At 63.9% G+C, this 27016-nt stretch overlaps 10 protein-coding genes across 10 annotated transcripts; 5 read left to right on the top strand and 5 right to left on the bottom strand.

The window, feature by feature from the left end:
* Window positions 1-345: 345 nt before the first annotated feature.
* Window positions 346-2553, bottom strand: CXT1 (cryptococcal xylosyltransferase 1; the record flags this gene model as incomplete). Its single annotated transcript, XM_069351184.1, has 3 exons — window positions 346-864; window positions 900-1588; window positions 1626-2553. The coding sequence occupies 3 exons, from the start codon at window positions 2551-2553 to the stop codon at window positions 346-348; spliced, it is 2136 nt and encodes a 711-aa protein (XP_069211570.1).
* A 1163-nt stretch (window positions 2554-3716) lies between these two features.
* On the top strand, window positions 3717-4250 carry RPB9 (DNA-directed RNA polymerase II core subunit rpb9; the record flags this gene model as incomplete). The annotated part of the gene is made up of 5 exons (XM_069351183.1): window positions 3717-3745; window positions 3791-3812; window positions 3859-3980; window positions 4017-4103; window positions 4139-4250. 5 exons carry the CDS (start codon window positions 3717-3719, stop codon window positions 4248-4250), a joined length of 372 nt encoding a protein of 123 aa, XP_069211569.1.
* A 513-nt stretch (window positions 4251-4763) lies between these two features.
* Window positions 4764-5778, bottom strand: Q8F55_002588 (uncharacterized protein; the record flags this gene model as incomplete). Its single annotated transcript, XM_069351182.1, has 4 exons — window positions 4764-4874; window positions 5052-5251; window positions 5303-5372; window positions 5461-5778. The coding sequence occupies 4 exons, from the start codon at window positions 5776-5778 to the stop codon at window positions 4764-4766; spliced, it is 699 nt and encodes a 232-aa protein (XP_069211568.1).
* A 1008-nt stretch (window positions 5779-6786) lies between these two features.
* On the bottom strand, window positions 6787-10610 carry SPF1 (putative cation-transporting ATPase 1; the record flags this gene model as incomplete). The annotated part of the gene is made up of 3 exons (XM_069351181.1): window positions 6787-10221; window positions 10273-10555; window positions 10603-10610. 3 exons carry the CDS (start codon window positions 10608-10610, stop codon window positions 6787-6789), a joined length of 3726 nt encoding a protein of 1241 aa, XP_069211567.1.
* A 665-nt stretch (window positions 10611-11275) lies between these two features.
* ERD2 (endoplasmic reticulum retention protein) lies at window positions 11276-12085 on the top strand (the record flags this gene model as incomplete). Its single annotated transcript, XM_069351180.1, has 3 exons — window positions 11276-11297; window positions 11377-11945; window positions 12038-12085. 3 exons carry the CDS (start codon window positions 11276-11278, stop codon window positions 12083-12085), a joined length of 639 nt encoding a protein of 212 aa, XP_069211566.1.
* Window positions 12086-12380: 295 nt separating this feature from the next.
* On the bottom strand, window positions 12381-14694 carry Q8F55_002585 (uncharacterized protein; the record flags this gene model as incomplete). The annotated part of the gene is made up of 3 exons (XM_069351179.1): window positions 12381-14391; window positions 14443-14614; window positions 14652-14694. The coding sequence occupies 3 exons, from the start codon at window positions 14692-14694 to the stop codon at window positions 12381-12383; spliced, it is 2226 nt and encodes a 741-aa protein (XP_069211565.1).
* An 852-nt stretch (window positions 14695-15546) lies between these two features.
* On the bottom strand, window positions 15547-16671 carry Q8F55_002584 (uncharacterized protein; the record flags this gene model as incomplete). Its single annotated transcript, XM_069351178.1, has 5 exons — window positions 15547-15780; window positions 15839-16011; window positions 16047-16257; window positions 16296-16612; window positions 16650-16671. 5 exons carry the CDS (start codon window positions 16669-16671, stop codon window positions 15547-15549), a joined length of 957 nt encoding a protein of 318 aa, XP_069211564.1.
* A 354-nt stretch (window positions 16672-17025) lies between these two features.
* MDL1_1 (ATP-binding cassette permease mdl1) lies at window positions 17026-20546 on the top strand (the record flags this gene model as incomplete). The annotated part of the gene is made up of 2 exons (XM_069351177.1): window positions 17026-18271; window positions 18304-20546. 2 exons carry the CDS (start codon window positions 17026-17028, stop codon window positions 20544-20546), a joined length of 3489 nt encoding a protein of 1162 aa, XP_069211563.1.
* A 433-nt stretch (window positions 20547-20979) lies between these two features.
* Window positions 20980-23888, top strand: Q8F55_002582 (uncharacterized protein; the record flags this gene model as incomplete). Its single annotated transcript, XM_069351176.1, has 4 exons — window positions 20980-21446; window positions 21495-22422; window positions 22457-23695; window positions 23736-23888. The coding sequence occupies 4 exons, from the start codon at window positions 20980-20982 to the stop codon at window positions 23886-23888; spliced, it is 2787 nt and encodes a 928-aa protein (XP_069211562.1).
* Window positions 23889-25534: 1646 nt separating this feature from the next.
* On the top strand, window positions 25535-26681 carry Q8F55_002581 (uncharacterized protein; the record flags this gene model as incomplete). Its single annotated transcript, XM_069351175.1, has 3 exons — window positions 25535-25594; window positions 25697-25783; window positions 25938-26681. The coding sequence occupies 3 exons, from the start codon at window positions 25535-25537 to the stop codon at window positions 26679-26681; spliced, it is 891 nt and encodes a 296-aa protein (XP_069211561.1).
* Between the last annotated feature and the right edge of the window lie 335 nt (window positions 26682-27016).

Raw genomic sequence — 27016 nt, 5'->3', positions numbered from 1 at the left:
TTCGTGTTAGCAAAGTCGCAGGCGTGTGTTGAGGTGTTCACTTCCTGACAACAGGCCGGGCCCGACGTCGCACGACTGGAGGCTTGGATCACGAGGACACGACCTGCACACGTGCATGCGATGTGTGGCACCACGGCTTGCGTACAACAGCAGCGCAGATCCAACCGTGCCGCCTGCTCCACTCTGCCACACTCACCCCGCGTCCGATGGATGCGTGCATGACACATAGGCTATGATGGAACGGTATGATTGGTGCCAGCTTGCACCAGCCGACTAGTGGTACAATGAACAGGCATACACCTGCAGTCTAGAAGTTGCCTCGTGACACGAGGTCTTTATGTCCATTTACGACTCGATGCCAGGGATGGCCTCCTCCTTGTTGAGCTCGTCGGCCGCGTTCTCGGGCTCCTTGTCGGCCTCCTTCTCCGGCTCCTTGTCATCCTCCTTCTGCTCCTCCTTGTGCTCCTCCTTGTGCTCGCCCTCGGGGTGCTCCTTGTGGTAGTCCTTGAGCACAAAGTCCATGGCGCCGCTCTCACGGTCGGGGTGCGTGAGACGGGCGTACTCGAGGAAAAGGCGGAACATGTACGCCTGCAGGTCCTGGCGGCGCCAAGTGCGCTCGACCCAGCACTGACCGTTGAGGGCGATACGGCGGGCCACCTCGTCGTGCGAGCCCTTGCCGTTGAGCTTGCCGCGGAAGAAGCTGATGATCGAGTAGAGGTCCGAGTAGTCGACCTTTGTGGGGACGTAGGCATACCACTCGGGAAGGAAGTGCGAGTTCCACTCGGGGAACACGGTCGACTTGATGACAACGTTCAAGGCGGCCATGAGGCGGGGGAAACGCGAGCTCCAGGCGTTGCCATCGACCTGTGGGTTAGCGTTGCCACGACATGGCAACTTACGTCGAGAATGTACTTGTACTCGTTGGACTTTTCAGAGGGGTCCTTGGGCGCAAAGTCGATCTCTGCCCTCATCTCGTCACAGGTGCCGTCACCACCGTCGCACTGCCATGGGCCATCGGCAAGCTTGGCGTTCATGTAGTACTTGCCCAGGGAGGCGAGCGTGTAGCTCTTGTACTGAGCCATGCCGGTGGACTCGACGGGCTCGAGGATCTCGGCCATCTTCGACTTGTCCTTTTGGTTGGCGAGGAAGTGGAGACGCTCACGGTGGCTTTCACGCCAACGGGCACCCTCCTTCTTGTTCTTGTTCAAGCCAGTGGCAAGGCCACGCCAGTAGACCTTGCCGCTCTTGCTGGTCCACTTGGGGTCGGGGCCAATGTCGTCACGGCGGCCATCCCTGCCAATGGGGGTCACAGGAATGTCACCGTTGAGGATGGTCTTTGATGGAACGAAGAGAGGGAGCAGCTTGGTGTGGGGCTGGGGGTGCGTGCCCTCGTTGTGCGTTTCCAGGAACATGCCGTGTGTGTCGAGGAGCGATGGGTGGTCACACGGGTTCATCGTCTTGAGGTGGTCGACGATGAACGTGTCGCCTTGGAGCGTATCCTTCTCGCCCTTCTTGAGACGCGAGTCGGGCGAACAGGCCCTCGGGTAGACCTGCTCGTGGCGGTCTTCCTCGTTGGGATGGGTGGATACTGGTTGTCAGGACGCTATCATGGAGTTGCTACGCACCTTGGTGAGCCTCGGCGGCTGTCATGAGCTCCTTGTTGCGCTCGTAGTCGAGGAGGATGGTGGGCTGGTCGTGAATCGAGAATGTGGTCCTCAGGTTGGGGAGCATGTGAAGGAAGGGCTCCATGAGGTCGATCTGCGACTCTGCACGACCGCGCGACGCCCACCAAGTGTCCCGAGCATAGTCGTCGTTCCACTGGAGCTCGACGCTCTGCTCTCCCTTGCCGTTGGGCCCAATAATAAGGGTGAAGGTTTCGACCACCTTCTCGGCGTCCTCCTCACGCTCCTTGAGCGTTCCGATGGGCAGGCCGTAGAAGGGCATCAGGCTCTCCATGATCGCGTCGTACTCGTCGGGCAGCAGGACCTCGTGCTGCTCGGCAAAGCGCCACCAGTCATCAAAGCCCTTGGGAGGCGGGCGCCCCCACCTCGCCTCGTACACCTTGACTGCCTCCTCGATCGTCTTGCTCTGGCGGTTGACAAGGTTGTTCCACTTCTCCTCACCGTGCTTGAGGAGCGCGAGGATGGGGTTGGGGGTCTCGGACTTGTGAAGCGTGCCGTTGACGTCGGCCTCGGTCTCGCCAGCGCCGCGCACACGGAAGATGCCGGGGACCGTCTCCTCGAGCTTGAGCGTCTCGGCGAGCTGCTTCTCCTTGGGCGAGAGAGCGTCAAACGGCGAGACAAAGAGACAGCGTCCGTTTTCGTCCCACTCCTTGATGGGCTTGGGTCGAGTGTCGCTGAGGACGGGCGGGGTCCAGTTGTTGGAGGAGAGGAAGGCCTTGTCTGGCTCGTGGTGGGGGATCCAGGGGACCAGAGCTGGGGGGAGGAATGCGGGGGCGAATGTGTGGAGGATGAGGAAGACGGCGAGGGTGCTGCCGATGAGCATCATGAGCCGCCGTGGGAGGGGCATGGAGAAGGGAAGGAGGCCGCGCATTGTAGACAAGGTTGTTGGTGCGGCCCAACGCGTCGGGACGCGGGTGTGATTGGGAGGTGTGTGTCGCGTGTGTGACGCGGTCGTGCGCGAGTGTACCGTGGGTGGGTGTCGGGGTGAGTCTGTGATGCCTGTGTGAGTGAGTGGATAAAGATTAAGGAGGAAGGAGGAAGATGTGGGAATGTGTCGTGTGTGTGTTGTTGGTACGAGATGGGATGCACTGGATGGTTCGTCGTCGTCGTCGTCGTCGCGTTGCTGCCGCCGTTGTGCGTGGCTACTTAGGTTTTTGGCGACACGCCGCCTGCACTGGTTGTAGGTTGGTTGGTTGGCTTTGGGTGGCGTGTGGGCAACACGCCCTGTGCTTGCTTGCCCCCCCCTGCCGCATCAAAACGCGGCGGCATCAAGACACGGCGGCAGAGGCGGCGGGCTGGGCGCAAGCCGGCCGGCCTGCATGCTCGACTACTTGCATGCACGTTGCCGCGTTGCGTTGCCATGTCCGAGTCTGAGGCACGCCGTTCTAATCCGCAGGCAGGCAAGCAGCAGGCGTTTCAACCGAACTCGGGTGCGGGGGCGGGCAACGACTGCAGGCGACTGCAGGCTGCCAGCCCTGCTTGCCCCTTGCCCCCCCGGTCGCTCTTGTCCCCATGATGCATGTTGACGACTGTACCTGGTGGGAACCAGGACGGCGCGCAGTCCGGCCGGCATGCGGGCGGGCGGTCGTTGTCGCCAAGGCCGACCGAGTGAGGCGAGCGACAATAACCCGCTGCGCTGCGCTGCGGATGCGTGCATGCCTGCGTTGCATCACGGTCCCCTCCCCGAATACAGAAGGTGGTTGCTGGTTGTGCATGCCGTGATATCCCCGTGATGGTAATGTGCCATGGCGGGAGGGGTGGGGGCGGGGCGGCATGGGAGGATGGGTTCGGGCAAGGCAGGCTGGCAGCTGGCAGCTGGCAGCTGAGCGTGGCGCGTGGCACAAGCAATCTGGAACCTCGTGGCATCGTCCTTTCACTAGGCCCGCCAATCCCCTAATCATCCAAAAATGCCACATCCACACCTAACCACCACGTGCCCACGCGCCTACCGCCGCCCAACGCCGCCGAACCCACAACTTCAACACCGACACGCGCAACAACATTGTTGTCACCTTACTCATCGCCACCGACACGATGCCGACGCTCAAGTTCTGCGGAGAGTGGTGAGTGCGCTAGCTGTGCGGTGCGATAGGCAGCTGACGCCGCAGCAACAACCTCCTGTACCCGCGTGTGAGCTGCCCGAGCTAGCCAACTTGACGTGTACTGACCCGCCCAGTCCGACAACAACTCCAAGGTCCTCCTGTACCAGTGCCGCAACTGCAACTACTCTGAGAACGCGGTCGCCGAGGACAACTGGGCGCCGTGCGTGTACAAGAATGACCTGTTGACGGTTGCCATGTGAGCTGCGGTTGCTGGGGCGTGCTGACGCCCAAGGGAGCAGGCGGGCGAGACAAAAGACCTCGAGACGGACCCCACGCTGCAGCGCTCGCAGATCCCCTGCCCCCGCTGCCATCATGAGGGGTGAGTTGCTGCATGCAGCCCGAGCTGACCCCCAGCGCCGTCTTCTACCAGGACCAGGCGAAGCGGCATACCACCAACATGACGCTCTTCTACTACTGCATGAACTGCAAGCAGCTCTTCCGCGATCCCAAGGTCAAGACGCGGTAGGGTGTGGCGTTGGCGCGGCGTTGAGGTGTCGGCGCAGCGGTGCGGCGTCACTGTAGCGCGTCTCGTCCTCGCCCGCCTGGTCTGACTCGTCCTCGCGCACCTGATCCGACTCGTCCTCGCGCACCTGGTCCGACCCCTTCCCGCCCGCCTGGTTCCCCGTTCCGTTCCTCATCAGCATCGGCATTCGCCTTCCGTCCGAGAACCCTGTTAGAATGCATTGTATAGTACTGTACGTCGGGGCCTGGAGGGGCCCGGAGACTCACAGCAACGACGACAGGAGCAAAGCCGATCGCCCACTGATCAGCGCGGTGTTTGACTCATCACTGATCGCTCAACCTCCTTTGGCCATGGCAGCACTGTCCACATCCTAACACGTAACAATATGTCTATGTACAAAATCCCATGATCCCAAGTCTAAGTAACATGCGTGAGGCAAAGCTCCGCTTTTGTGGTGGCAGGGCCCGCGCCCGCGTCCGCGCCGCCCGAAACGGGGAGACGCCCGAGTACCTCGCCCTACTGCGGGCCCTGCGAGTACTGCAGGTCCTGGATGAGGCCCGTCTTGAGGTCGTACAGCCAGCCGTGGACGAAGACCTGCTTGCCCTGCGCCCAGGCCTGCTGGATGGTCTGGGCGTGTGAGTATTTATTTCCCAGTTTGTCGCGCTGGGATCTGTTGGGGCAAGGTTTTGCTTTGGCACGCGGCGGGTCGAGCGGCCGAAGCGACAACGACGCGACGGCCCCTCCGCCCCAGCTATGACAGCATGCAAGCGAGTCGGCGGCCCCTCCGCCCCAGCTATGACTCACCTCGGAGGCCACGGCGTTCTTGACGCCCTCGCGGACGTTGGCGCGGACGAGGTCGTCGGCGGTCGCTCCGGCGGGGAGCGAGTGGCGGAGCTTTACGAGCGGCGCGAGGAAGCGGCCGAGCGAGTTGTGCGCCGCGCCCTCCTTGGGCGCGGCGAACGCGGCGTTGCACCCTCCGCAGGCCGTGTGCCCGACGATGGCGACTAGCGCGTCAGCCGGTGTGGCGGGCGCCCGTGGCAGACCAGCCTACTCACCGTGTGTGGCGCCGAGGTGGAGCACGCCGTAGTTGAGCACGGCGTTGGCCGAGTCGTCCTCGGACTGGAACTGGGGGGTCAGGCGGGCAGGGGGACGAAGCATACCTGGTTGGCAATGTTGCGCTGGGCCGTCAGCTCGTCCCCCGGGCCACACCTACATGGACAAACACGTCTCCGGGCTTGCGCTGCATGATGACGCTCTCGGGCACGCGCGAGTCAGCGCACCCGATCCACAGGACGGTCGGGGCCTGCCCCGTCGCGAGCTGGGGGAGGAAGGTCGGGTCGGCCGCGTTGGTCGAGGTCGCCCACTGGGCGTTGCCGGAGAGGTATGGCGAGAGCTCGGGGTGGAGGGACATGGCGGGGGGGCTCTCGGGGTCGTCGGCGAGGGGGGCCTTGGGCGGGCTCGCGGGCGGGGTGAGGAAGGGGGGGAAGGCTGCGAGGTCGGCCGCGTGCGCTGGGCGCGGGGGGAGGCACATCTTGCGAGCTTAAGTATGCTCTCTGGCGAGCTCGAGCCGCGAAGGAGGAGGGGAGGAGGGGGCGAGGCGAGGTGGCCCAGCAGGACGGCGTGTGCACGCCGACAGACGACGACTTGTCGTGCTTTGCGCTTTGCTCAAAGTGGTTGTGCAGAGATGACGAGTGGGTTGGGTGGGTGGGTGCCGTGTCGCCCAGTCGATGGGGCAAGGGCTGCAACAAAGAGGTCAAGGCGCCCCAGGGAGCCGCCGATTGTGCCGCCGCAAGCATCACCGCGATGCGGTTGGGCAATGGACAATAATGCCCATGGATGGTCCGACTTTTGCCAGGCACCGACCAGTACGAGCGCGACGTGCGATGCCGTTTGCCAAGCGCCGGCGCGCGGGCTACGCGTTAAATCGGTCGGTGCCGTGCCGAGGCCGAGTGCTGGAATCGCTAGTGGGTGGGCATCATGCATGCCGTCGGCAGTGCTCGCTGCATCATTCGCAAGTCGCCTCGTCGCCCCCCCCTTGTCGCCGTCGCCCCCGACGCCGCCCCCGCCGCCGACTCACCAGCGACTCACCCGCCCTGCGCGGCGACTGGCCACCAAGCCGCAGCGGTGCGCCCCATGCTCCCACCCTGTGCCCGTGGACACGGGTCCAGCCGCAGCGCCAACGGGTCCATTCACGTTAGTCACCATCACTAGGGCCCGTTGCCTCGCTGCGTGCGCTCTCCCCCGCACCTCGGTGCACGCGGCGTCGGACATCTCGGACATGCCTGCATGCCTCGCACCTCGTCGACCTCGCCAATGCGTGACGGCTACGGAACATGTCGGGCCGCATATGCGGTCGCCGCCGGACCCCACCTCCTTCACCAACCCCCCCCCCATCCCCGTCCGATGCGAAACAATGCATGCGCCATTACCGATGTCAGATGTTTCATGCTAGTCTACGATAGCCAGGCGCGCCGGCTCGACGATGCAAGGTGTGGCCGATAGCCACTCTACAGGCAGCAGCGCTGCCTCCACTCCCACCCTACTGCGTCTTCTTGACAACGTCCTCAATCTCGGGCAGCTGCTGCGACGCCTTCTCGGCCTCCTCGAGCGCGCGGCGCTTCTCACGGCGCTCACGGCCACGGGTAACCAGCTCGGCCGGCTCGAGGTCGGCAAACAGGTACTTGCAACCAACCTCGATAAGGTAGCAGCCGCCAAAGTCGATGATCATGGCGAGCGTGAGCTTGACACGGAAGCTGAAGCTCATGTCGACGAGCTGGAGCCACTTGTTGAGCTCGGGGAAGAGGTCGGTCGCGCCAGAGTAGGCAACGGCCGAAGCACCGAGGAGACCGTAGTAGAGCGGGCGGTTCTCGCTGATGCCCTCACGGAAGGGACGGCCCTGGAAGTTGAGCACAAAGGTCGAGACCTGCTGCGAGAGACCAAGGAGGTAGATGGCAGTGTTGAGGAGCGTGGGCTCAAACTTCTTCTCGAGGTCAATGACGCCGCGGTCCTCGAGCGACTGCGACAGGCGCGTGATGTACACGAGGGCGACAATGTGGATGGCAAACTGCAGGAGGACCGAGAGGAGCACGTAGAGGTTGAAGATGTTGCCGAGGGGACGCTCACGCGAGAGCTTGTCGACGGGCTTGGCGCGCGAGATGCAGAGGAAACAGACGCTCATGAGCATACCTGTGATGGTAACCTGGTAGTCGCCAAACTTGATGCCGTCGAGGTACTGGACCGAGAGCGAGTAGGCCGTGATCAGACAGTTGAGCGCCAGGATCTTGTACATCTGGATGGTGGCAACAAGCGTGCAGCGACCCTGGCGGATGATGTTGGAGATGGCAGAAACGTTGGACAGCTTCGAGGTGAAGGGCGCGGCGCACGAAGCGTCACCGAGCTTGATCTGGGGAACGTCCTGGCCCTCGTCCATGTCGGCGAGCTTGGAGGTGATGGTCGCGAGGTCAAACTTCTCCATGGGGTTGCGCTTGCGGGCGTTCTGGTGGCTGGCAGCGACCTCCTCCTGGGTCTTGACGAGCTCGGGGAAGAGCTCGCGGAGCTGAGGGGGAACAGGGGGCGGGGGCTGGTTGAAGCGGGCCGAGATCTTGCACTGCTGCTCGTAGACCTTGCGGAGACGGTCGTTGCGCTGGTGCTCGGCAATCTGCTTGAGGTCGTCCTCCGTACCGTCGAGAAGAGCGACACCAATGTGAGCCTGCTTGAGAGCGCCGACGTCGTTGGTGCCGTCACCGGCCATGAGGGTGGTGTAGCCGAGCTCGCGAAGGGTCGTGACAATGTACTCCTTCTGCGATGGTGAGACACGGGCGTAGACCCAGGTGTGGGTGACCAGGTCCTTCCAGGTGGGGCGGGCTTCGAACTCCTTGACGGCGGCGCCAGTGATACAGATGTCGTAGTTGGCCAGGATGTCAGCGTCGATGGGGAGGTCAGGGTTGACATCGACAATCTTGGTCTCTTCAATGTTGCGCCAGACAAGAGCGTCGGTCGAGCCCTCCTTGAGGTCGAGGATCATGACGTCGCGGTCGACAATCTCGACGTCGCGAGCGACGTGAGCGGCAGTAAGCGGGTTGTCACCGGTGATCATGATAAGACGGTGCGACGAGTCGGCAAGCATCTTGAGGGTCTCGACGGCGTCAGGCTTGAGGGGGCAGTGGAAGACAAGGAAGCCGGCAAACTCGAGGCCAGACTCGACCTCATCACGGTGGATGTTGTTGATCTTGTTGGCGTCGATAGTCATCGTCTTGTAGCCGAGGGCAAGGACACGCGAGCCGCGGCGAGTGTAGTAGCGGTACGTCTCGTCGTAGAAGGCAGGGACCTTGGAGTACATCTTCTTGAGAGTCTCGGGAGCGCCCTTAACAGCGGCAACCCACTTGCGGCCGCTGGCGTCCGTGACAGCGGAAACGGTTGACATGCGCTTAAGAGCGGAGGAGAACTGGAAGCGGCGGCGGATGTTGACCTGGTACTTGTAGGGAGCGTCCTTGCTAACAGGAGAGACGTTGTCGCCCTTGGACAGCTTCCAGTCGAGGGCAGTGAGGGTCGTCTTCTCCATGGGGTCACCGACAATGGTGCCGTCGTCCAGCTGGACGAGGGCGTGGGCGGCAGCGAGCGTGAGGGTGGTCTCCTTGCTGGTCTCGGTGATGGGGGCGAGGCGCTTGGGGTCGGCAGAGTCGACACCGCAGACGCCCTCAACGACGAGGTCCTCGCCGGTGATGGTGCCGGTCTTGTCAAAGCAGCAGACGTCGACACGGCCCGCAAAGGGGATGCGGAAGGGCTCGGTGCAGAAGATGGCGTACTTTTGGAGGGCGACAAGCGAAGCGTTGACAGCGAGGGAGAGCTCCATGGGGAGCTCGGGGGGAACGACCGAGGTGATGATGAGGACACAGTCGAGGAGGAGCTTGCCCTTGGCAAGGCCACGCTCGAGTCCCTTGATCCAGACGTACGCGGACGCGGCAATGGCGAAAATCAGGAGGAAGAGGATGAAGAGGAAGGACTCGAAGTTGTTGGCCGAGACGCGCTCCTGGGAGAAGATCATGGTGCGGACAAGCTGGCCCTGGGTCGTGCCGAAGCCAGTGCGGAGGACGACGGCGAGGCAGCCCTCGTCCGGGGTGGTGATGCCACCGGCCTCGGGCTTGGAGACCTGGAGAGCCTTGGTGCCGGAGAAGAGAACCGAGTTGCGGTCAGCACCGTTGATGTCGAGGCGGTCGGTGCCCTCGCGGAGCTCGATGCTCTCCTTGAGAAGCGGGGTGGACTCGCCGGAGAGCATGGCTTCGTTGACGATGGCGGTGCCGCGGAGGAGGAGCAGGTCGCAGGGGATGCCCGAGTCAGGCTTGGTGCGGAGCACCGAGATGACGTCTCCGGGGACAAGCTCGGACGAGATGACCTCGACCCACTTGCCGTCGCGGAGAGCCTGGACAGGGTAGGGCGTGATGCTCATGGTGCGGAACTCGGTCAGCGTGCGGACGCGCTGGAAGACGACGGTGCACTCGAAGACGACGAGCATGAAGGCGGTGAAGAGAGAGTAGTACCAGTACTCGTCGAGCATCCAGAGGGCGACACAGAACATCTGGAAGACGAAGAAGGGCGCGACCGAGTGCTCAGCGAAGAGCTCGACGAAGCTGGGGATGGGGATGTGGCACTCGTTGGGGCCGTACGTCGCCTTGAGCGTGTCGAGGTTGGGGATGCTCTTGAGCGCGGCCGCAGCCTTGCCGGTAGGCGTGTGGGTGAGGATGCCGCGCGCGTCCTGGTAGACGGAGAGCGGCGGGTTGGCGTCACAGGGGTAGGGAATGAGGGTAAACGTCTGGGTCTCGGTCGAGAAGACGTAGGTGTCGCGCTGGTAAATGAACGAGTAGGTGGGCTCGGCGGCGCCGGGGGCGAGCTTGGAGTCGAGGGGGACCATCTCGCCCTTGCCGCGCTGCTTCTTGGGGACGACGCGGACATGGGACGCCGTCTTGAACGAGTACTCCTGCACGCGAGCGTCAGCCAGCGCCCCGGCCTGGTAGCGTTTGCCACTTACAGTCTTGTAGCAGACGAAGGCGCGGACGGCGTTGCTCCAGCGCGTGGCGAGGAAGCTGAGCGCGTGACCACCGAACAGGAGGACACAGTAGATGAAGGTCCACTCCTCGGACACGATCCACTCGTCATACTTTTGGTAGTATGCGCGCCAGAGGAGGGGGTAGAGGGACAGGAAGGGCAGGCCGTAGATGCGCATGTACCATCTGATGGGTGTTTCCAAGCAGATCCAGTCGATTTCCTGGCTCTGGATGGCCGGGTGCGACGCCGCGCGTCGGGCGGCAGCACTGGGTGGGTCAGCGCCTGCGCGCGTACACGCTGCCGGGGTACTCACGACGACATGTTGTGTGTTGTGTGAACACGAGACGTCGATGGAGCGCTGTCGAACTTTTAGATGTGTCAGATGTGGCTGCGTGCGGTGTACGGTGCGCGGTGCGCGGTTGCGGCCTCGGCACCACCCACTACCACTTTTCCGGACATGAGCCACGACGACACTGACGCGGTCGATGGCCCGATGTCCGCGCGCCACACATGGTCTGGGGGGTGGGGGAAGGATTACGTGATCGCGGCTGGACCTTGCCACTGCACGGTGATTGACAATGGCCGCGAGTGGGGATGGGCGCCGTGGATCGCGTGGATTTGGCCCCGCCGGCGTGGGGAAGTCGACGATGGATGCCGCGGCGCATGGCACCCGCCCGCCCTGGCGGCATGCATCGCGCATCACCGCATCACTGAGAGCGGGATCAAACCTTGGCCGCAGCCAGCCAGCCAGCCAGCCCCTACTTACCCTCCCCTTGCCTTGTCCGGCGTCACCATTACTTACGCGCCTCCACGTTACCAAGTTTAGAGCCCGCGCTCCGACTTGCACCTCATTACAGTCGACCACTGTTGCATCACACCTTCGGTACTACTCTTTCGTCGACAACGCTGTTGATCGCATCGACGACACCTTACCCCGTGCACCCTCCCCCTCCCCTCCCCCGTCCCCGCCAACGCCCGCCGTCGCCATGAACATCTTCCGATTCTTCGGTACGTCGCTCGCGCGTGTGAACCTACGCTACGTTACGCTCCGCTACGTCCGCGCGACAGACAGCTAACCCTCGCCCAGGCGACCTGTCGCACCTCGCGTCCATCTTCATCCTGCTGCACAAGATGACGACGTCGCGGTCGTGCCGCGGTATCAGCTTCAAGTCGCAGGCGCTCTACCTCACCGTCTTCCTCTCGCGCTACCTCGACCTCTTCTGGGCCTTCCACAGCCTGTACAACACGCTCATGAAGCTCTTCTTCATCGGCGCCACGGCCTACACCCTCTATCTCATGAAGTTCCGCTACCGCGCGACCCAGGACCCCGCGCTCGACACGTTCAAGCTTGTGTGGATCCTCGCGCCCGTCGCCGTCCTCGCCCTCATCTTCAACTACGAGTTCTCGTTTGCCGAGATCATGTGGTCCTTCTCCATCTGGCTCGAGTCGGTTGCCATCCTGCCCCAGCTCTTCATGCTCCAGCGCACTGGCGAGGCCGAGACCATCACGACCCACTACCTCGCCGCCCTCGGCCTCTACCGCGGCCTCTACATCCCCAACTGGATCTACCGCTACATCACCGAGGACCAGTTTGACCCCATCGCTGTTACCGCTGGTATCATCCAGACAGCAATCTACGCCGACTTTGGTTACATTGTGAGTGGCTGGAGTTGGCCGTCGGCGCGCAAGTGGCGTCACTCGCAATCCGCCGCGCTCCTTATCTCTTCGTACCCACCTAACACCCCCAGTACGTCACCAAGGTCCTCCGCGGACAGAAGTTCGAGCTCCCCGCATAGATGGGCGATGGATAGCGGCGCGCAGAGACGATCTAGCAGAGGTCATACCCACTCTCATCACGAGCCGTCTTACGAGGCATGGCCGCTCGTGTCCGGAACACATACGGCCTCGTGCCTCCTGCATTACGTACCATAGAATGAAATGACAATGCATGGACGGCAGTAGCCAATTAGCCAAAGGAAAGTACAATGCTACAGGGGTGAATGCTGCGTGTGCGACAGTGTTCAAGGTGTGATTGTCCTGGATTGTCCAGTGATTATACAGATGACCCGAGGTGGCGGACGCCCAAGAAGCTTAGGTCGCTGACGCCGCGGGGAACGCGTTGAAGAGGGCGAGCAGCTCGTCGCTCATCTTGCCGCCGGACGCGAGCTTGGAGAGCAGGTCCTGGATTTCCTGGTCGCCGGCAGCGATGGTCGGCTTCTGGTCGAGGTCGGCGTCGTCGGCGTGCACCGAGTGGCGGAGACCGGAGAGCGCCGGCGGGCTCACGCGCGAGCCCGCCTCGCTGTCGGGCCGCGGGCTAATGTCCATGGGCGAGCCGCCTGGGCTAGAGAGCAGCAGGGCCGAGTGAGGCAGGTTGGACGGCATGGAAGGCGGCGAGCTCGGTGGTAGTTGCGAGAAATCGAACGGCGAGTCGGACGTGCCGAGATCCGACGCATCGAGGTCGCCCACTGATGAGGTGCGCTGGAAGAGCTGAGAAAAGACGTCGTCCTCAGAGCTTGCCGCCATGCTTGTCGGTGCCACTGCGTCCATGTCCCGGCCGCGGAGGGCCGAAGACACACCCTTGATGTCGGCTTGCGACCGAAGGGCAGGCGACTTGGCGATGGATTTGTGGGCGGTGCCAGGCGCCATGGAGAAGCCATCGACATCGAAGAACGCCGAGAGATCGGCATTCCAGCCGGTGTGGCTCTCTGCAGTGCCAGCGCCGTCGTCGCTTAGTGGCATCGCCAGCGAGGGCATCGCGTCGCCAAAGATGCGGCGGAGATTCGTGTTGGGACTGGCATTGGGATCAATGGTGTTCTCGTCGGCAGGGCCTGAGGGCGGGCATGATGACGGCCCAGCTTCGACCCAGCCCCCTGGCGAGCTTGCAGCGACGGCCGTGGCGCCGGCAAACTTGGCATTGCGGACAGACTTTGGCAGTGATGCCGGGCCGCGAGGCGGCGAGGTCATGGGCATGGCGCGAGGGACCGCTGGCAGCTTGGCCGTGGCCGCAACCCGTGATCTTGTCGCGCGCATGCTGGCGATGCGCTGCGCGTCCTTCTCCGCCACCATGGTCAATGTGCGTTTAAAAGTGCTCGACTGCGCCGGGAGGAGCGCCTTGTCCTCGCCAACCGACGACCAGAGGTTCGGTGGCCTCATCATCTTGGTCTTGTTGTAGTACAGGCCGCAAGCATTGCAGACGCGCACGCTCTCGCCTTCGTCGTTGTTTCTTGTACGCCAGACGGTGCTCTTGATGGTACCGCAGTTCCAGCATTTCGGGACCGCAGCGGGTTCTTGAGACTTGGACGACTCCTGGGCCAGGGGGAGCATTGGCGTTCCGGTGATCTTCTCCAGCATACGAAGGAAGGCAGGGCTCTGGAGCAGCTTCTGCGCATGCTCTTTAGACATGTGGTCGGGGCGAAGCTCCGGGGGGATGCTGGCGAAGAAGTGGTCGGCGGGGTGGCCGGTGGGGGATGAGCGTGCCGCCGCCTGGTTGCTGTCTAATGCGCCGAGCCTCTCGCGCTGTGTAACCGCGGGCCCGCGCTTGGGCTGCTTTGGAGGGCGTCCTCTTGGGCGGCCGCCTGTCGACTTTGGCAGCGGGCGCTTTGCAGGCACGCTCCGTGGTTCGGTGTCACTGGGGATGTCCGAGGTGGGGGCGAGGGGGGCGTCGCTTGTAGGCAGTGGTGGGGTCGGCTGCCGGGGAGGCGCCGCAGGGAGCACTCCGGAAAACATGCCGCTCTCGACGGCGTAGTGCAGGGGGCCAGGGAACATGCTCGCGGAAGACATGCCCGACTTGAGACCGATTGCGACCTCGATGCCCCAAGCGTCATCCTGGCCGTTGGCCGCCGCGAGGGCCTCCAGGCCCGACAGCCCAGCGCCGAGGCCGACAAATTCTGAGCGGCGCACCAATCTGCCAGTGATGAGGCTCTTCCCGGCGCCGGGCTCCCCAAGGGCCCACGACATGAGGCCTTTGCCGGTCCACACCTCGGAATGCGGCGCGAAACGGTGGGCCGGGGCGGCACGCGACTTGCGTAAGAAGGTCTCGCGCGGGTCGAGGACGTAGAGCGACAGGTCGGGTGTGCCGGGGTGGGTAGGGTGGATTTCTGGGCTGCGGCGCGTGAGCAATTGTGCGCCATCAGGACGCGTCGGCGCGACTTACCTGGCCATCACGACCCCCTGCACCACCGTCTTGAGGTAAATGGCACCCCACGCCTCGTCCTCGGTGCCATCCACTCTAGACCCAACATTGGGGTGCACGTAGACCTGGTACAGGCCGGGAAAGGTGGCGAGGAAGGTCTGCGACGACGACTGGAGGTGGTACGAGACTTGGACTGGGGTGTCAGCTGGCCTTCGCTGCACGCGGCGTACCTGGCAGCTGGTGGATGCGGTTCGGGGTGAGCGGCTGGGCCATGGTGAGACGGCCGCTGTGTGAGGTCGGACGCGATGGTGGAGGAGGGTGTTGGCGGCGGTGGAGTGATCACGCGAGTGGGGGCGGCAAGGAGGGTGAGGAGGTGATGATTGGCGGCGGGCGCGGTGGGGTGTCGTCGATGTCCTGGGTACCTGGGTATGCACCGAGTGATGGACAGGATGACAAGTCACGACGTCGTCTGTCGTCTCGTCGCGTCGTCGTCGGAATGGTACAGAGTCGCGAGTGATCAATGTTGCGTCCTGAGGAGCGAGTAATTCCTGACCGACGCCCAGCGCCAGCCAGTGGCCAGTGGGGGTGGGTGCGAGAGGAGTCAAACACCCGCCAGCGCCGCCTGACCGCCCCGACCCATACACCACGTGCAGCCGCCCTGAAGCCAAAACCAGTCGCGTCAACACTGGGTGGCGCGGAGGCAAAAAATCCCACAAAGGCCACCTCGGGTCTGCACTTTGCCCCTGGTGGCGTCGGCGTCGTCTGTCGCTCCGTCTCCAACGGACAGCACAGCCCACCCGCTCGCTACGCGTCAGACAATTCATCCGGCAAGCTCCACATTGACCGAGACTCCATGTAGCGCGGAATGGCATGCCCCGGCACGTCATGAGTGTTTGGAGTGAGTGGCCTTGGTCGCGCGAGGGGCGTAAACAGTCGGCGCGGTGGTAAGGCCTGTGCCAGAGCGCGTCCAGGTCTGAGCGCGGCGCGCGTGACATTCATTTCGGGCACGCAGAGGTGGCGCCGAGGCACTCTTACCTGTTCCAAGCAACCACACAGTGGCACCAATGTCGCACCTCACACAAACACCCACACCAATGCCCATAGTATACATACACACGCAGCGCCCTACTTCCTCCGCTCGAGCTTCCACTTCCACTGCTTGCCCACAAACTTCTTCCGCTCGCCATTCCGGTCCTCGGGCGCATTCTCGTCCTCCACAAAGCCTGCCTCGCGCACCTTGCGTGCTGCGCCCTTGCCCATGAGCCCCTTTGTCGCCTCGAGACGCGCCTCCGCTTGCCGGAGAAGGCGGACGCGGCCGAGGAGCGCAGAGAGGTTGCCCAGGAGCTCCATGCGGTGTTCCTGTAGTGTCAGTGGGCTGCTGGCATAACGTGAATCTGCTAGCAACTCTCAAACTCACCCGTGCCTCGTCTGTCCGGTCCTCCTCGTCGTCGTCCTCCTCAACCTCCACGGCCACGGCCTTGCCCTTGCGCTTCTTCTTGGGCTCGGGCGGTGCCAGCCACCCGAGGTCGGGTGCGGCCTCCTCGTCTTCGACCACCTCAGCCTCCTCCTCCTGTGCTCCAAACGAGTCGACTAGACGTCAGCATAGTTGACAGCGCGAAACTCACACTCCGCCTTGCCCTCGGCAAACACGACGTGCCCCTGGGCCGGCGCGCGCCCCTTGCCCTTGCCCTTGCTCTTCGGCTGCTCGGGGCGGATCACAACGCCCATCTCGGCGAGCTTCTCCACCTCTGCCAGCTCGGATGCCGCAGTCCACTCTGAGCTTGGCCCGGCGACGGGGGCGGAAACCTCTAGCTCGGCGCGAAGCTTGAGGATTTTCTGTCCCGTCAGCCATCTGTCCCCCACCCACACCGCACCTTCTCATCCTGCGCAATCTGGACCTTGATGTACCCGATATCCTGCGTCTTGAGGAGCTTGACCACGTCGATGGACAGGGCCTCGTTTCCGCGGTCGGCAATCGCAACACCGTCCTTGGTCTTGCCCTTGACCATGCCCCAGTAGAACTCGTCCTTGTTCCTAAACGCCGCCTTCTCACGCAGCGTCTTGATACGGTCCTTCTTGCTCTTGTAGTCGCGGGCACGGTGCACATAGTCCTTGTGTTTCTCGAGCAGGCCGAGCTTGCGACGGTGAAGCGGCTGGGCGCGCTCCTTGTGGTTGCGCCTCGACATGAGGTCTGAGGGTTAGCACGGAGTCGGGGCGGTTCCACCTACTCTTCCTTGCTGCGTTCACCATGATGGGCAAGCTGCGTTTGTCGCCTTGGGGTGCTGCAAGACGTCGACTTTGAGGTTTCAACACTCGATAGGTGGCAACTGCGACATGAACTTACGCGCTGAACTTTTGGTGACAATGACGTGTGAAATTTGTTTACAACACAGTGACGTCGGCCGACCGGCACGTGGCCGGTATCACTCACCCCCCATTCCATTCTCGGCGACGTCGGACCATGGTCGACTTTTTCCGACGACAGTCTTGGACGCTGTACTTCTCACTCGCGTCGCTCACCAGCACCGACAACGCCGCACTCATCGGCAGCCGCCGCGACCGCCGCCGCCGCTCCTCGCACCTGACCCCCCCTCCCCACTCGCCATGGCCGCAAGAGGCGTGGCTCTGCCGGCCTTGCAGCAAACGCTGGGGCAGCAGACGGCGCGCCAGGCCCACGTCGGTTTCAGGCTGGTCCAGCATGCAGGTCTCGGCTGCTCGTCGCTGTCACCAGTGCTCAGCGCCGGCCGGATACATGTGTTGAGGCCATTCTCGTCGGCTGCCGCTCGCCCCGCGGTCCCCAGCCTGCGCGATGCGGCGATCCTCCGCCTCGGCCGGCGTTTCGAATCGACACAGGCAGCCAAGCCAGAGGAGAAGGCTGTGACGTCTTCCTCGACGACGACACCAGCGACGACACCAACGGCCGCCTCGACCAGCGTCGCGACCAAGCCTGAAAAGAAAGCCGACACGGCCTCCGTCATGAAGCTCATCAGCCTTGCCAAGCCTCAATGGAGGCTGCTCACCTTTGGTGTCGGCATGCTCGTCATCTCTACCGGCGTCAGTCTCTCCGTTCCTGCCATCATCGGCCGTATCATCGATTTCTTTGCCCCCGGTTCCAAGGAGACTCTACTCTTTGGCTTGCCGCTCGACCAAGCGGCCATCGCGCTCGCCGTGTTCCTGCTGGTCGGCGCACTGGCCAACTCGGCCCGGAGCATCGCACTTCGTCTCGCTGGACAGAAGACTGTCGCTCAGATTAGGAACAAGACCTACAAGCAGTACCTCGCTCTCCCGCCATCACACATTGAGAGTGCGGGTGTTGGTGATGCGCTCTCCCGCTTGGGCCAGGACTCGTCCATCGTTGGTCAGAGTTTGAGTGAGAACCTCGGTGAAGGCCTGAAGGCGGTTCTTGGCACGGCTGTCGGCGTCGGCGCCATGTACATCATCTCGCCCAAGCTCTGCGGTGTCATGCTCCTGCTCTTCCCTCCAATCTCCATTGGCTCGTACTTCTACGGTCGCTACATCCGCAAGCTGTCCCTCCAGACGCAGGAAGCTCTCGGCAACATGAGCAAGACGGCGGAAGAGCGCCTCTCGGCACACCGCACCGTCACCGCCTCCAACATGCAGCCACTCGAACGCGCCCGCTTTGCCCAAAAGGTCAACAGCGTGTTCGGTCTGCAGAAGAAGGAAACGTACGCCAACGGTATCTTCCAGGGCGCAAACGAAGTTGCCGGTGACCTGGCCATGATTGGCCTCCTTATCTACGGCGGTATTCTCGTGCAGCGTGGCGAAATCACGGTCGGCGACATGACCACTTCGCTCATTTACGTCAACTGGATCGAGTGGAGTTTGAACAGTAAGTTGGCGCGTCGGCCCCGCTGACCCCAGCTCTCGCTTCCTTCTTCACAGGCCTGATGCGTGGTGTTGGTGCTTCCCAGCGCATCATCTCTCTCCATGCTCTCGACTCGCCTGTTCCCCTGTCTATCGGCGCTCCTGTCACCAAGAAGGACCTTGGAGCCATCGAGCTCCGCGACGTCGCGTTCGCGTACCCATCGCGCCCCGACGTCAAGGTCCTTGACGGCGTCAACCTCCGCATTGACCAGGGCGAGCAGGTCGCGCTTGTGGGAGGTAGTGGCAGCGGCAAGAGCTCCATCCAGCTTCTCCTGCTCCGCTTCTACGACCCTACCGCTGGCCAGGTCCGCTTCGGCGCCAAGGACATTCGCGAGTTTGAGCCCGAGTCATGGCGTGGCCGCATCGGCTACGTGCCCCAGGACCCCGTGCTCTTCGCCGGCACCATCGAGGACAACATCAAGTACGGCCACCCTGACGCCACGCGCACCGAGGTCATCCGTGCGGCCAAGATTGCGCACTGCGACTTTATCGAGCGCCTGCCCGAGGGCTACGACACGGTCATCACCAAGGCCAGTCTGTCAGGTGGTCAGCGTCAGCGTATCGCCATTGCCCGTGCGGTTGTTGGCAACCCCTCGGTGCTGATGATGGACGAGGCGACCTCTGCCCTCGACTCGGAGTCTGAGCGCGCCGTCAACGCCGCCCTCGACACCCTGTTCAATGACACCGACATCACTGTCATCCTCATTGCGCACCGCCTCTCGTCGATTGCTTCAGCCGACCGTGTCGTCTACCTCGAGGGCGGCAGGGTGATGGAGGACGGCTCCTACCCCGACCTCATCTCCCGCCCCCACGGCCGCTTCAGAAAGATGGTCCAGGGCCAGCTGGCCGCGATTGGTGACCCCGCAGAGGACGAAGGGCCTGCCGAGCCTGTTGTACCCCCCGAGGAGAAGTCTTCCCCGGAGCCGGCCATCACCGTGAACACCCCTGCGGTCGCTGCCTCGCCGTTCGCCAACGGCCAGCGTCGTCACGCTCACACTCGCGCCATTGTCCCCCGCCGTGCCTACTCGTCCCAGCCGCCTGTTCCTCAGCCACCCGTTGCCGAGGCGCCCAAGGCCCTTCCCCCGAAAGACTACAGCACCGTCTGGCAGGCGGCGTCGGCTCCTGCGACGCCCCTCGCCGACCTCGGGGCCGGTGTGCCTTCTGCCCCCGAGGCTCCCCTCTCGGCATACAAGCCTGTCCCTCCTTTCACTGCGCGTCGCTTGATTGGCGTCTACTCCAAGCTCTCCAAGCGTAACCTCTCCGTCCTCATGACGCTCACGGCTACAACTGGATTCGCTCTCTCGCCCCTGCCCCTCTCCCTGCCGGTGCTGCTCAACCTCACCATCGGCACTTTCCTCACCTCGGCCGCGGCCAACTGCATCAACCAGATCCTCGAGGCCCCGATCGATGCGCAGACCCCTCGCACCCGCGTCCGTCCGCTCGTCGCCCGCCTCGTGACGCCGTTCCACGCCGCAATGTTCGCCACGGTCTGCACCATTGCCGGCGGCGCCATCCTTTGGTTTGGTTGCAACCCCACGACCGCGCTGCTCGGCATCGGCAACCTGATCCTCTACGCGGGTGTGTACACGCCTATGAAGCGCTTCAGCGTTTCCAACACGTGGATTGGAGCCGTCGTTGGCGCCATCACCCCTCTCATGGGCTGGACCGCGACTGGCGGCTCGCTCTGGCCCACAGCCGAGCAACCGCTCCTTCTCCACTGGCCCTTCTCCGACCTGCCCATCGACCTGCCCAACCCCCTTACGGCGTGGATGCTCGCTATCCTGCTGTTCTCGTGGCAGTTCCCCCACTTCAACGCCCTGTCCCACATGATCCGACCGTTCTACGCCGTGTCGGGCTACCCGATGCTGTCGGTGCTCTCACCCCGCCTGAACGCGCTCGTGTCATTGCGACACACGGCGCTGCTGGTACCCATCTGCGCGGTCCTCGCCCCGCTTAGCGGCTCTGTCGACTGGTCATTCGCCCTCACATCCGCGCTGCCCAACGCCGTCTTCTTCAAAGCCGCCTGGGACTTTTACAAGCGCACCAACGAGACCACTGCTAAGCGCGTCTTCTTTGTCAGCTTGTGGTACCTCCCCGCAGTGCTTGTGCTCATGCTCGTGCACAAGAACCTGTATGGGTGGCTGCGGCGAGAGTTGGACTGGGAGAACAGCGAGGAGGGCAAGAAGGAAATACAGGCGATTGAGGAGAGTCGGGGGCGGGTGCTCAAGCGCAGAGACTGAGGCGGTTGCATAGACACAGATTGTATCATTACCATAGCAATGCGCATGGCATCTTCATCATCTCTCCTGGCCGCGAGCACACGAGCATACGAGCGCACGCAGTGCGCGAGGATGCGAGGGGACGCCACCTGGTTGTTGTTTGCCACCAAGAAACCCTGAAAAAATCAAGCCTCGCCGCCGCTATTTGTCGCACGCGAGTCATCCACCAACGCGTAACTGACTCTCTCCGCAACAACAACATCCACCACCCCATGCGCAGATAGCACACTCGCCCACCCTGATTCGCACAATACGAATCACCTCAACCGCGCGGCGCGCGCCCGCCCCGCGCATCGCACCGGCGCTACGCGCAATACCATGGCGGAGCGCGCACACCTCTGCGCCGGCGCGTCGGCCGGCGGCGAGCGCGCCCTCGGCGGCGGCACACGCGCCGATGCCAGCGCCGGCGTTGGACGACATCCCGCCCGACTTTGACTTTGCCTCGCTCTTCCCCACGCGCCCGGCCCAGCCGATCGAGGAGGCCTTCTCGCCGCCCGACGCCGAGTTCGACGCGGCCGAGGACGGCGGCGCGGCCCTGCCGCTCGAGGACGCTAGCTTTGACGTCGCGCACCCCCCGCCGCCGGCGCCGCTGACATTCGATGTGGCGGATGCGCTGCCCAAGCGCCGGCGCCGGACCAAGGCGGCCATCGTGGCTGCGTACCATCCCCCGCTGCCGCTCGGCGTGATGCCGGACGACGGCATGACGCGCTTCGACTGGCGTGCGCGCGCGTTGAGCCGCCAGAGGCATGCGGCTGGCCGATACTGGTTCCCCGAGGCGTTTCGCACGCGCGTAACGCCCCCGATGACTAAGGTTACGGAGATTGAGCCGCTCTTCGACGAGCTGAGGCGGTACTCTGAGCAGTGAGTGGAGGGGACGTGGAGTTGAGGGCTTGGCTGACACTACGCCAGCTTCGTCCCCCTGTTACAGGCCGAGCAGGACGAGGCCGAGCGCCAGTTCGAAGCCCGGCTCAAGGACTGGCCAGATGACAAGCTCCGACGCGAGGGATACATGCTCGACACGCTTGCCGCCAGCACAGACTACAAACCCTCGTACAAGGTCGAGGGCAAGGTCGTGACGTTCAGTCGTGCGGGGTCGGACGCGACCCGGCCGCTCCCGCCGCACATGTTCACCCCAGGGCAGGCGGTGCTGTGGAGCCGGACGGACCCGCTCGTCGACGCGGTGCGCGAGCCGGGGGCCAAGAACGACGAGGCAAAGGCTCGCGGCACGGTGCTCACCGCGACGCGGGGTTACATCCGTGTCGTCTTCCCCGCGCTGCCGGACGACATCGAGCGCGGCACCTGGCGCATCGATGTCGGCTGCAGCGACTTTGCGTACCGCCGCCAGCGCGAGGCGATTGACCGCCTCAACCTCGACCCCGTGCAGCAGGACATGAGCCAGTTTGGCAATGGCCAAGTGGTGGCGACGCCGAGGGCAATCGAGGACGAGGTGCTGGATGAGAACCGGAGACGGTCGAACAGAGAACAGCAGGTGCTCGTTGGGACCGCGCTGCGGGATTTGCTTTTGCGGAGGTTCCAGCTCGACTACGCCCCGCCGTCGATGGGTGCGCCGGCCGAAGACGAGGTGACTGTGCACGACGCAGTGGAGATGAAGCCGTCCGACGTCGATGCGACGCTCAGCCCGACAGCGCATGCTGGGGCGGCGCCTCGCGGCGTCATATCGCGGAACAAGCTCATCGACAGCTGGACAAGGAGGTACCGGACACCCGAGGGACAAGACCCTGTGGTTGTCGAGGGCGACCCGGTCGTGCCCCTCAACGCGAGCCAGACGAGGGCGATTGCGATGATGCTGAGCGAGCGGCTGAGCCTCGTGCAGGGAGTGAGTTTGGGCCGGAGGGCAGCGCTGATACCAGCCTCCTGGCACGGGCAAAACCCGCGTGATTGTCGAGGCGATCAAGCTGCTCAAGCAGCACTGGCAGCTGCCGCATCCCATCCTCGTGTGTGCGCATACAAACGTCGCGGTCGACAACCTGCTCGACGGGCTGCGTGCACACGGCCTCAAGCCTGTGCGGTTTGGCACGGCGTCGCGCGTCCCCACGCACCTGCAGGACTACACGTTTGAGAGCCGGATGGAGGAGCACCCTGCGTTCCAAGCCCTCGAGCGCGCCAAGGACGAGCAGAAGCTTCTGCGGGAGAAGATGGCCGATGCCGCCATGCCTGCGCATGTGCGCAAGGCGCACCAAAAACGCGTCAACCAGCTCAACGGCCAGGTGTTTGGCCTGAAGAAGAGACTGCAGTTCGAGGTGCTTGCCGACGCCGACGTCGTGTGCACCACGTGCCTCTCCGCTACCTCCAGAATACTGGATAGCATCGACTTTCCGTTCGTGTTCCTCGACGAGGCGAGCATGGCCACCGAGCCGCTGTCCCTTGTTCCCCTCACCAAGGGCTCTTCGCAAGTGGCCATCATCGGCGACCACAAGCAGCTCCCGCCGGTGATCGTGAGCGAAGAGGCGCAGGCAGGAGGCCTCGCAACGAGCATGTTTGAGCGCCTCATCCACGAGCGGCACGTCCCGTCCATCATGCTCGACACGCAGTACCGCATGCACCCCGACATCTCGGCCTTCTCCAGCAAGACGTTTTACAACGGGCAGCTCAAGGACGGGACAGTGGGCGGCGACGGGCAGGTCCGCGCGGGACTCGAGCCCCCCGAGACCGACTTCCTCCAGGTATCCGATGGCAAGCGCCTCAACGTGACGTTTCTCAACCACGACTTTCCCGAGTCACCCGAGAACCAGAGCATTGCGAATCACCACGAGGCGAGCCGCGTGTGCGACATTGTGTACGATCTGCTGGACAAGAACCCGGGGCTGCGCGGCGAGGACATTGGCGTGATCGCGCCGTACGCCGCGCAGATCCGCACAATCACAGAGTACCTGCATGTGGACTCGAACAGGCAGTACGGGTTCCAGCAGGTGCTCGGGGCGGAGCGGGCGCTGGAGGTGGCCGATGTCGAGGTCAAGACGGTCGACGGGTTCGAGGGGCGCGAGAAGCAGGTCATCATCTTCTCGACTGTGCGCTCGAATTCAGCTGGCTATATTGGTTTCCTGTCGGATTGGCGGCGCTTGAACGTTGGCCTGACGCGAGCCAAGAGGGTGAGTTGGGCGTGCGCGCCGGGGTTAGCTGACGCCCCAGGGTCTGATCATTCTCGGCTCGGCACGGACACTGGCCATGGCGCGCACGGGCGTGTACGCGACCGAGTCGCTGCCCAAGGACGGTGCACGGGTGTGGCGCGAGTTTATGGCGCATCTACGGGAGAGGGACATGGTGGTGGACGAGGAGGGGTAGGGGGTGTCCTCGACGGCGTGTAGGCGTGTAGGCGTGTACTAGACACTATTCATTGATATCCTGCATTCAGTACCGGTACCCATGCACACATCTCTTGTCTGCGGTTCGACAAGGACGCGTCGCGCGTCGCGTCGCTGGCGAGCGCCCCGAATTGTTCAATTGCACCGCCGTGTTCTGTTGTTGTTACTGAGTCGGAGCTTGTCTCACAGTGCAAAGCTAATTGTGCTGTCATCGCGGCCTAGCAGATCTGTCCCGTCGCATCAGCCCTAGTATGCAACGACAGTTCGGGACGAACGGCGGCGGAAATAGAGCCGCCAGAGCCAAATACGAGCGCAGTCGCTCGATGTGCCACAAGCTGTGCTGCCGTTGCTGCCGTTGACTCGTTGCAGCCTGCCGCCCTGATCGTCATTGTGCCCTCGTCCTAGTCGTCGTTTGTAATTAGACCCCCAGCGTGATCGAGATGCTGCTTCAGGGTCTTGTCCCTCTCGACTGCGCGTGACGGCCTTGGAATGGCACAAAATTAGACACACGACGGCAGGCGTGCCTGGCATTCATTGTTGCGTTTCAGGTCGGCGAGCGAGTGAGCAAAAAAGTCGCTACGAATGCGATTCGACCACGCGTCGGCGTCCGTCGGCGCTTGCGCGGTGTTGTCTGCGCAGACGCAGGCATCGCTGACGAGGGCGCCTGGCTACACTGCTTTGATTGCCGCTGCGTCGGCGGGGACGGCGAGCGCCGATCGCCCACGCCGCGCCGCCAAACGCGTCCGTCTGCGTCCAATCGCCTCTGAGGGAAATGGGCCGGCGCGCGGAATGTCCCCTACGCAATGTCCACTACGTTTGCGCCCGAAGGGTCGTGGGTAGGGCCGCTGCCGCCGGGTGCGCCGTGCGCCGATTTAGCCTCGTGCAGCCGTGCCGCCTTGGCAGCGACGCCCGGCAATGATCGCTACGAACGTGCCCCTGCGGTGCGTCAGGATGGGCTCGGCGTGCATCGCGCATCGCGCCGTGGCGCCGCCTTCGGGTGCACAGAGGGGAGAGGGGGAAGGCAGCGGCGCAGTGTACCTGTTGCAGCAGGATGGGTGACGGCGGGGTCGGCACAAGGCCCGAGGAGTCGTCACAGGGCAAAGCCTAGGCCAGTAGCGACCACAATCTTAGTTTTGCTACGCGATTGCGGCGTCCCGACATGGACGTGTCACGGAAGGCGCTGCGCCCCGAAGCCGCCGTGCGCCGTCTGCCATCAAATCCTAGAGCAAAAAAAAAGCGCGCGACCCTTGGGCTACAGGCGATTCGCGCGTTTCACGCAGAGACGCAGAGAGCGAGAGAGAGCAAGGACATGACTCGGTCTCTGCGATGCACCCCCCTCCCCCCGCTTCGTCATACCCCTCCCCCTCCCCCTCCCCCCCAAACCCTTAACCCAACCCACTCGTCCTGCCGGTCCAGTCCAGTCTCCATCATTCTCTCACACCTCCCCACCCTGCCGTCCTCTTACTCTCCCCCTGCACCTTTCCCTCTTGCCTCTCTGGGTTCAAAGCTACCCGAACCAGTCAGCATCAAGTAGCAGCGACCGACTCCACCTCGCCCATATAACTGCCCACCGAAATTTCCCCAATCTTCCTTCCCCCCATCCAACCACCACACACACTAAACACAATGCGCGCCGGTCTCCTCCTCGCTGTTGCTGCCCCCCTCGCCCTCGCGGCCACCACCCTTGTGAGTAGACTCGCGGGGCGCGACGCGTCGCGTCGTCGCCGCCGCCACGACTCGGCACACCGCCGCCGCCACCACCACCACACGCGCTAACCACTACCGCAGGAGAAGCGTCAGGGCGGCTGCGGCGCTGCCTGCTTCGAGCTCGCCGACTGCCACGCCAAGGCCGACTGCATCTGGAACTCGTGCGACGTGAGTACATCCCCCCGTGACATTGGCACGCACAGGCGACACCCCCGTCGCCGAGGCACGTTCACTACCTCATTTCGAGGGCTTGGCGCCGTCTGTGCAGTGTACCGGTGTCAAAGCGGCCTACATCATCCTTTGTCAGTGCTGACGTGTCCAGGGCCAGGAGTGGGAGGACGCTCTCGCCCAGGCTGGCTGCACGCCCGCCGACGGCTCGAACGGCACCGGTGCCGGTGCTGGTGCCAGTGCTGGTGCCAGTGCTGGTGCTGGTGCTGGTGACGGCGCTGGTGCCGGCGCCTCGTCGGCTGCTGGCGGTGACGGTGCCGACGGCGCTGGTGCCGGCGGCGCTGGCGGTGCCTCGTCCACCCCTGCTGGTGGTGCTGGTGCCGGCGGTGACGGTGCCGCTGCCTCGTCCACCCCTGCTGGCGGTGCTGGTGCCGGCGGTGCCTCGGCCTCGTCCTCGGCTGGCGGCGCTGGTGGTGCTGGCGGTGCCGGTGCCTCGTCCTCGTCGGCGGCTGGCGGCGCTGGTGCCGGTGCCGGTGCCGGTGCTTCTTCGGCCTCGTCGGCCGGTGGTGCCGCCTCCTCGGGTGCTGAGGGTGCTGCCTCGGGCGCTTCGTCTGCCGGCGCCGCCGGTGCCTCGGGCGCCTCTGGCGCTGCCGGCTCGGCCACCTCGGGTGCCGCCGCCGTCGGTGCTTCCATCACCTCGGGCGCTGGTGCCGTCGGCGCCTCGATCACCTCGGGTGCCGCTGCCGGCGCTTCGTCGGCCTCGTCGGCCGTCTCGGCCGCTCGCTCGTCGACCTCGGCCTCGGCCAGCGCCAACTCGGCCGGCCACCTCCGCTACGCCCCCGCCACCGCCTTCCTCGGCCTCGCCGTCGCCGCCGGTGCCGCCCTCCTCGCCCTCTAAACGGCGACGCGACGCGCGACACGACGACCACGCCCGCCCGCCCGACCTCTTATTAATGGGCGATAAACGACGCCCACAGCTACTCCCCTAATACAGCAGTCGGCTCGACGATACACGTTTCTTGTACACCGTTTTCCGTAGTCACGAGCTTGCTCGGTGTTACATGCCACGACATGTTTTAGAGAGTGCGAGGGTGGGGCGAGGGCTACATGGCATCCGCAGCAGGCGCGGCGCGTCTTGGCAACGGCGCGGCGCCAGGCGCAGGCTACATATTGCGGGGCGGGGAGGTAGCGCTCGGCGCGTCTTGGCACGTTCGCGATACCGAGGGCAGATGG

The sequence above is a fragment of the Vanrija albida genome (assembly GCF_041260175.1).
Source record: "Vanrija albida strain AlHP1 chromosome Unknown contig_2, whole genome shotgun sequence".
Lineage (NCBI taxonomy): Eukaryota > Fungi > Basidiomycota > Tremellomycetes > Trichosporonales > Trichosporonaceae > Vanrija > Vanrija albida.
The sequence above is the reverse complement of the archived record's forward strand: the minus strand, read 5'-3'. Positions and strand labels throughout refer to the sequence as shown.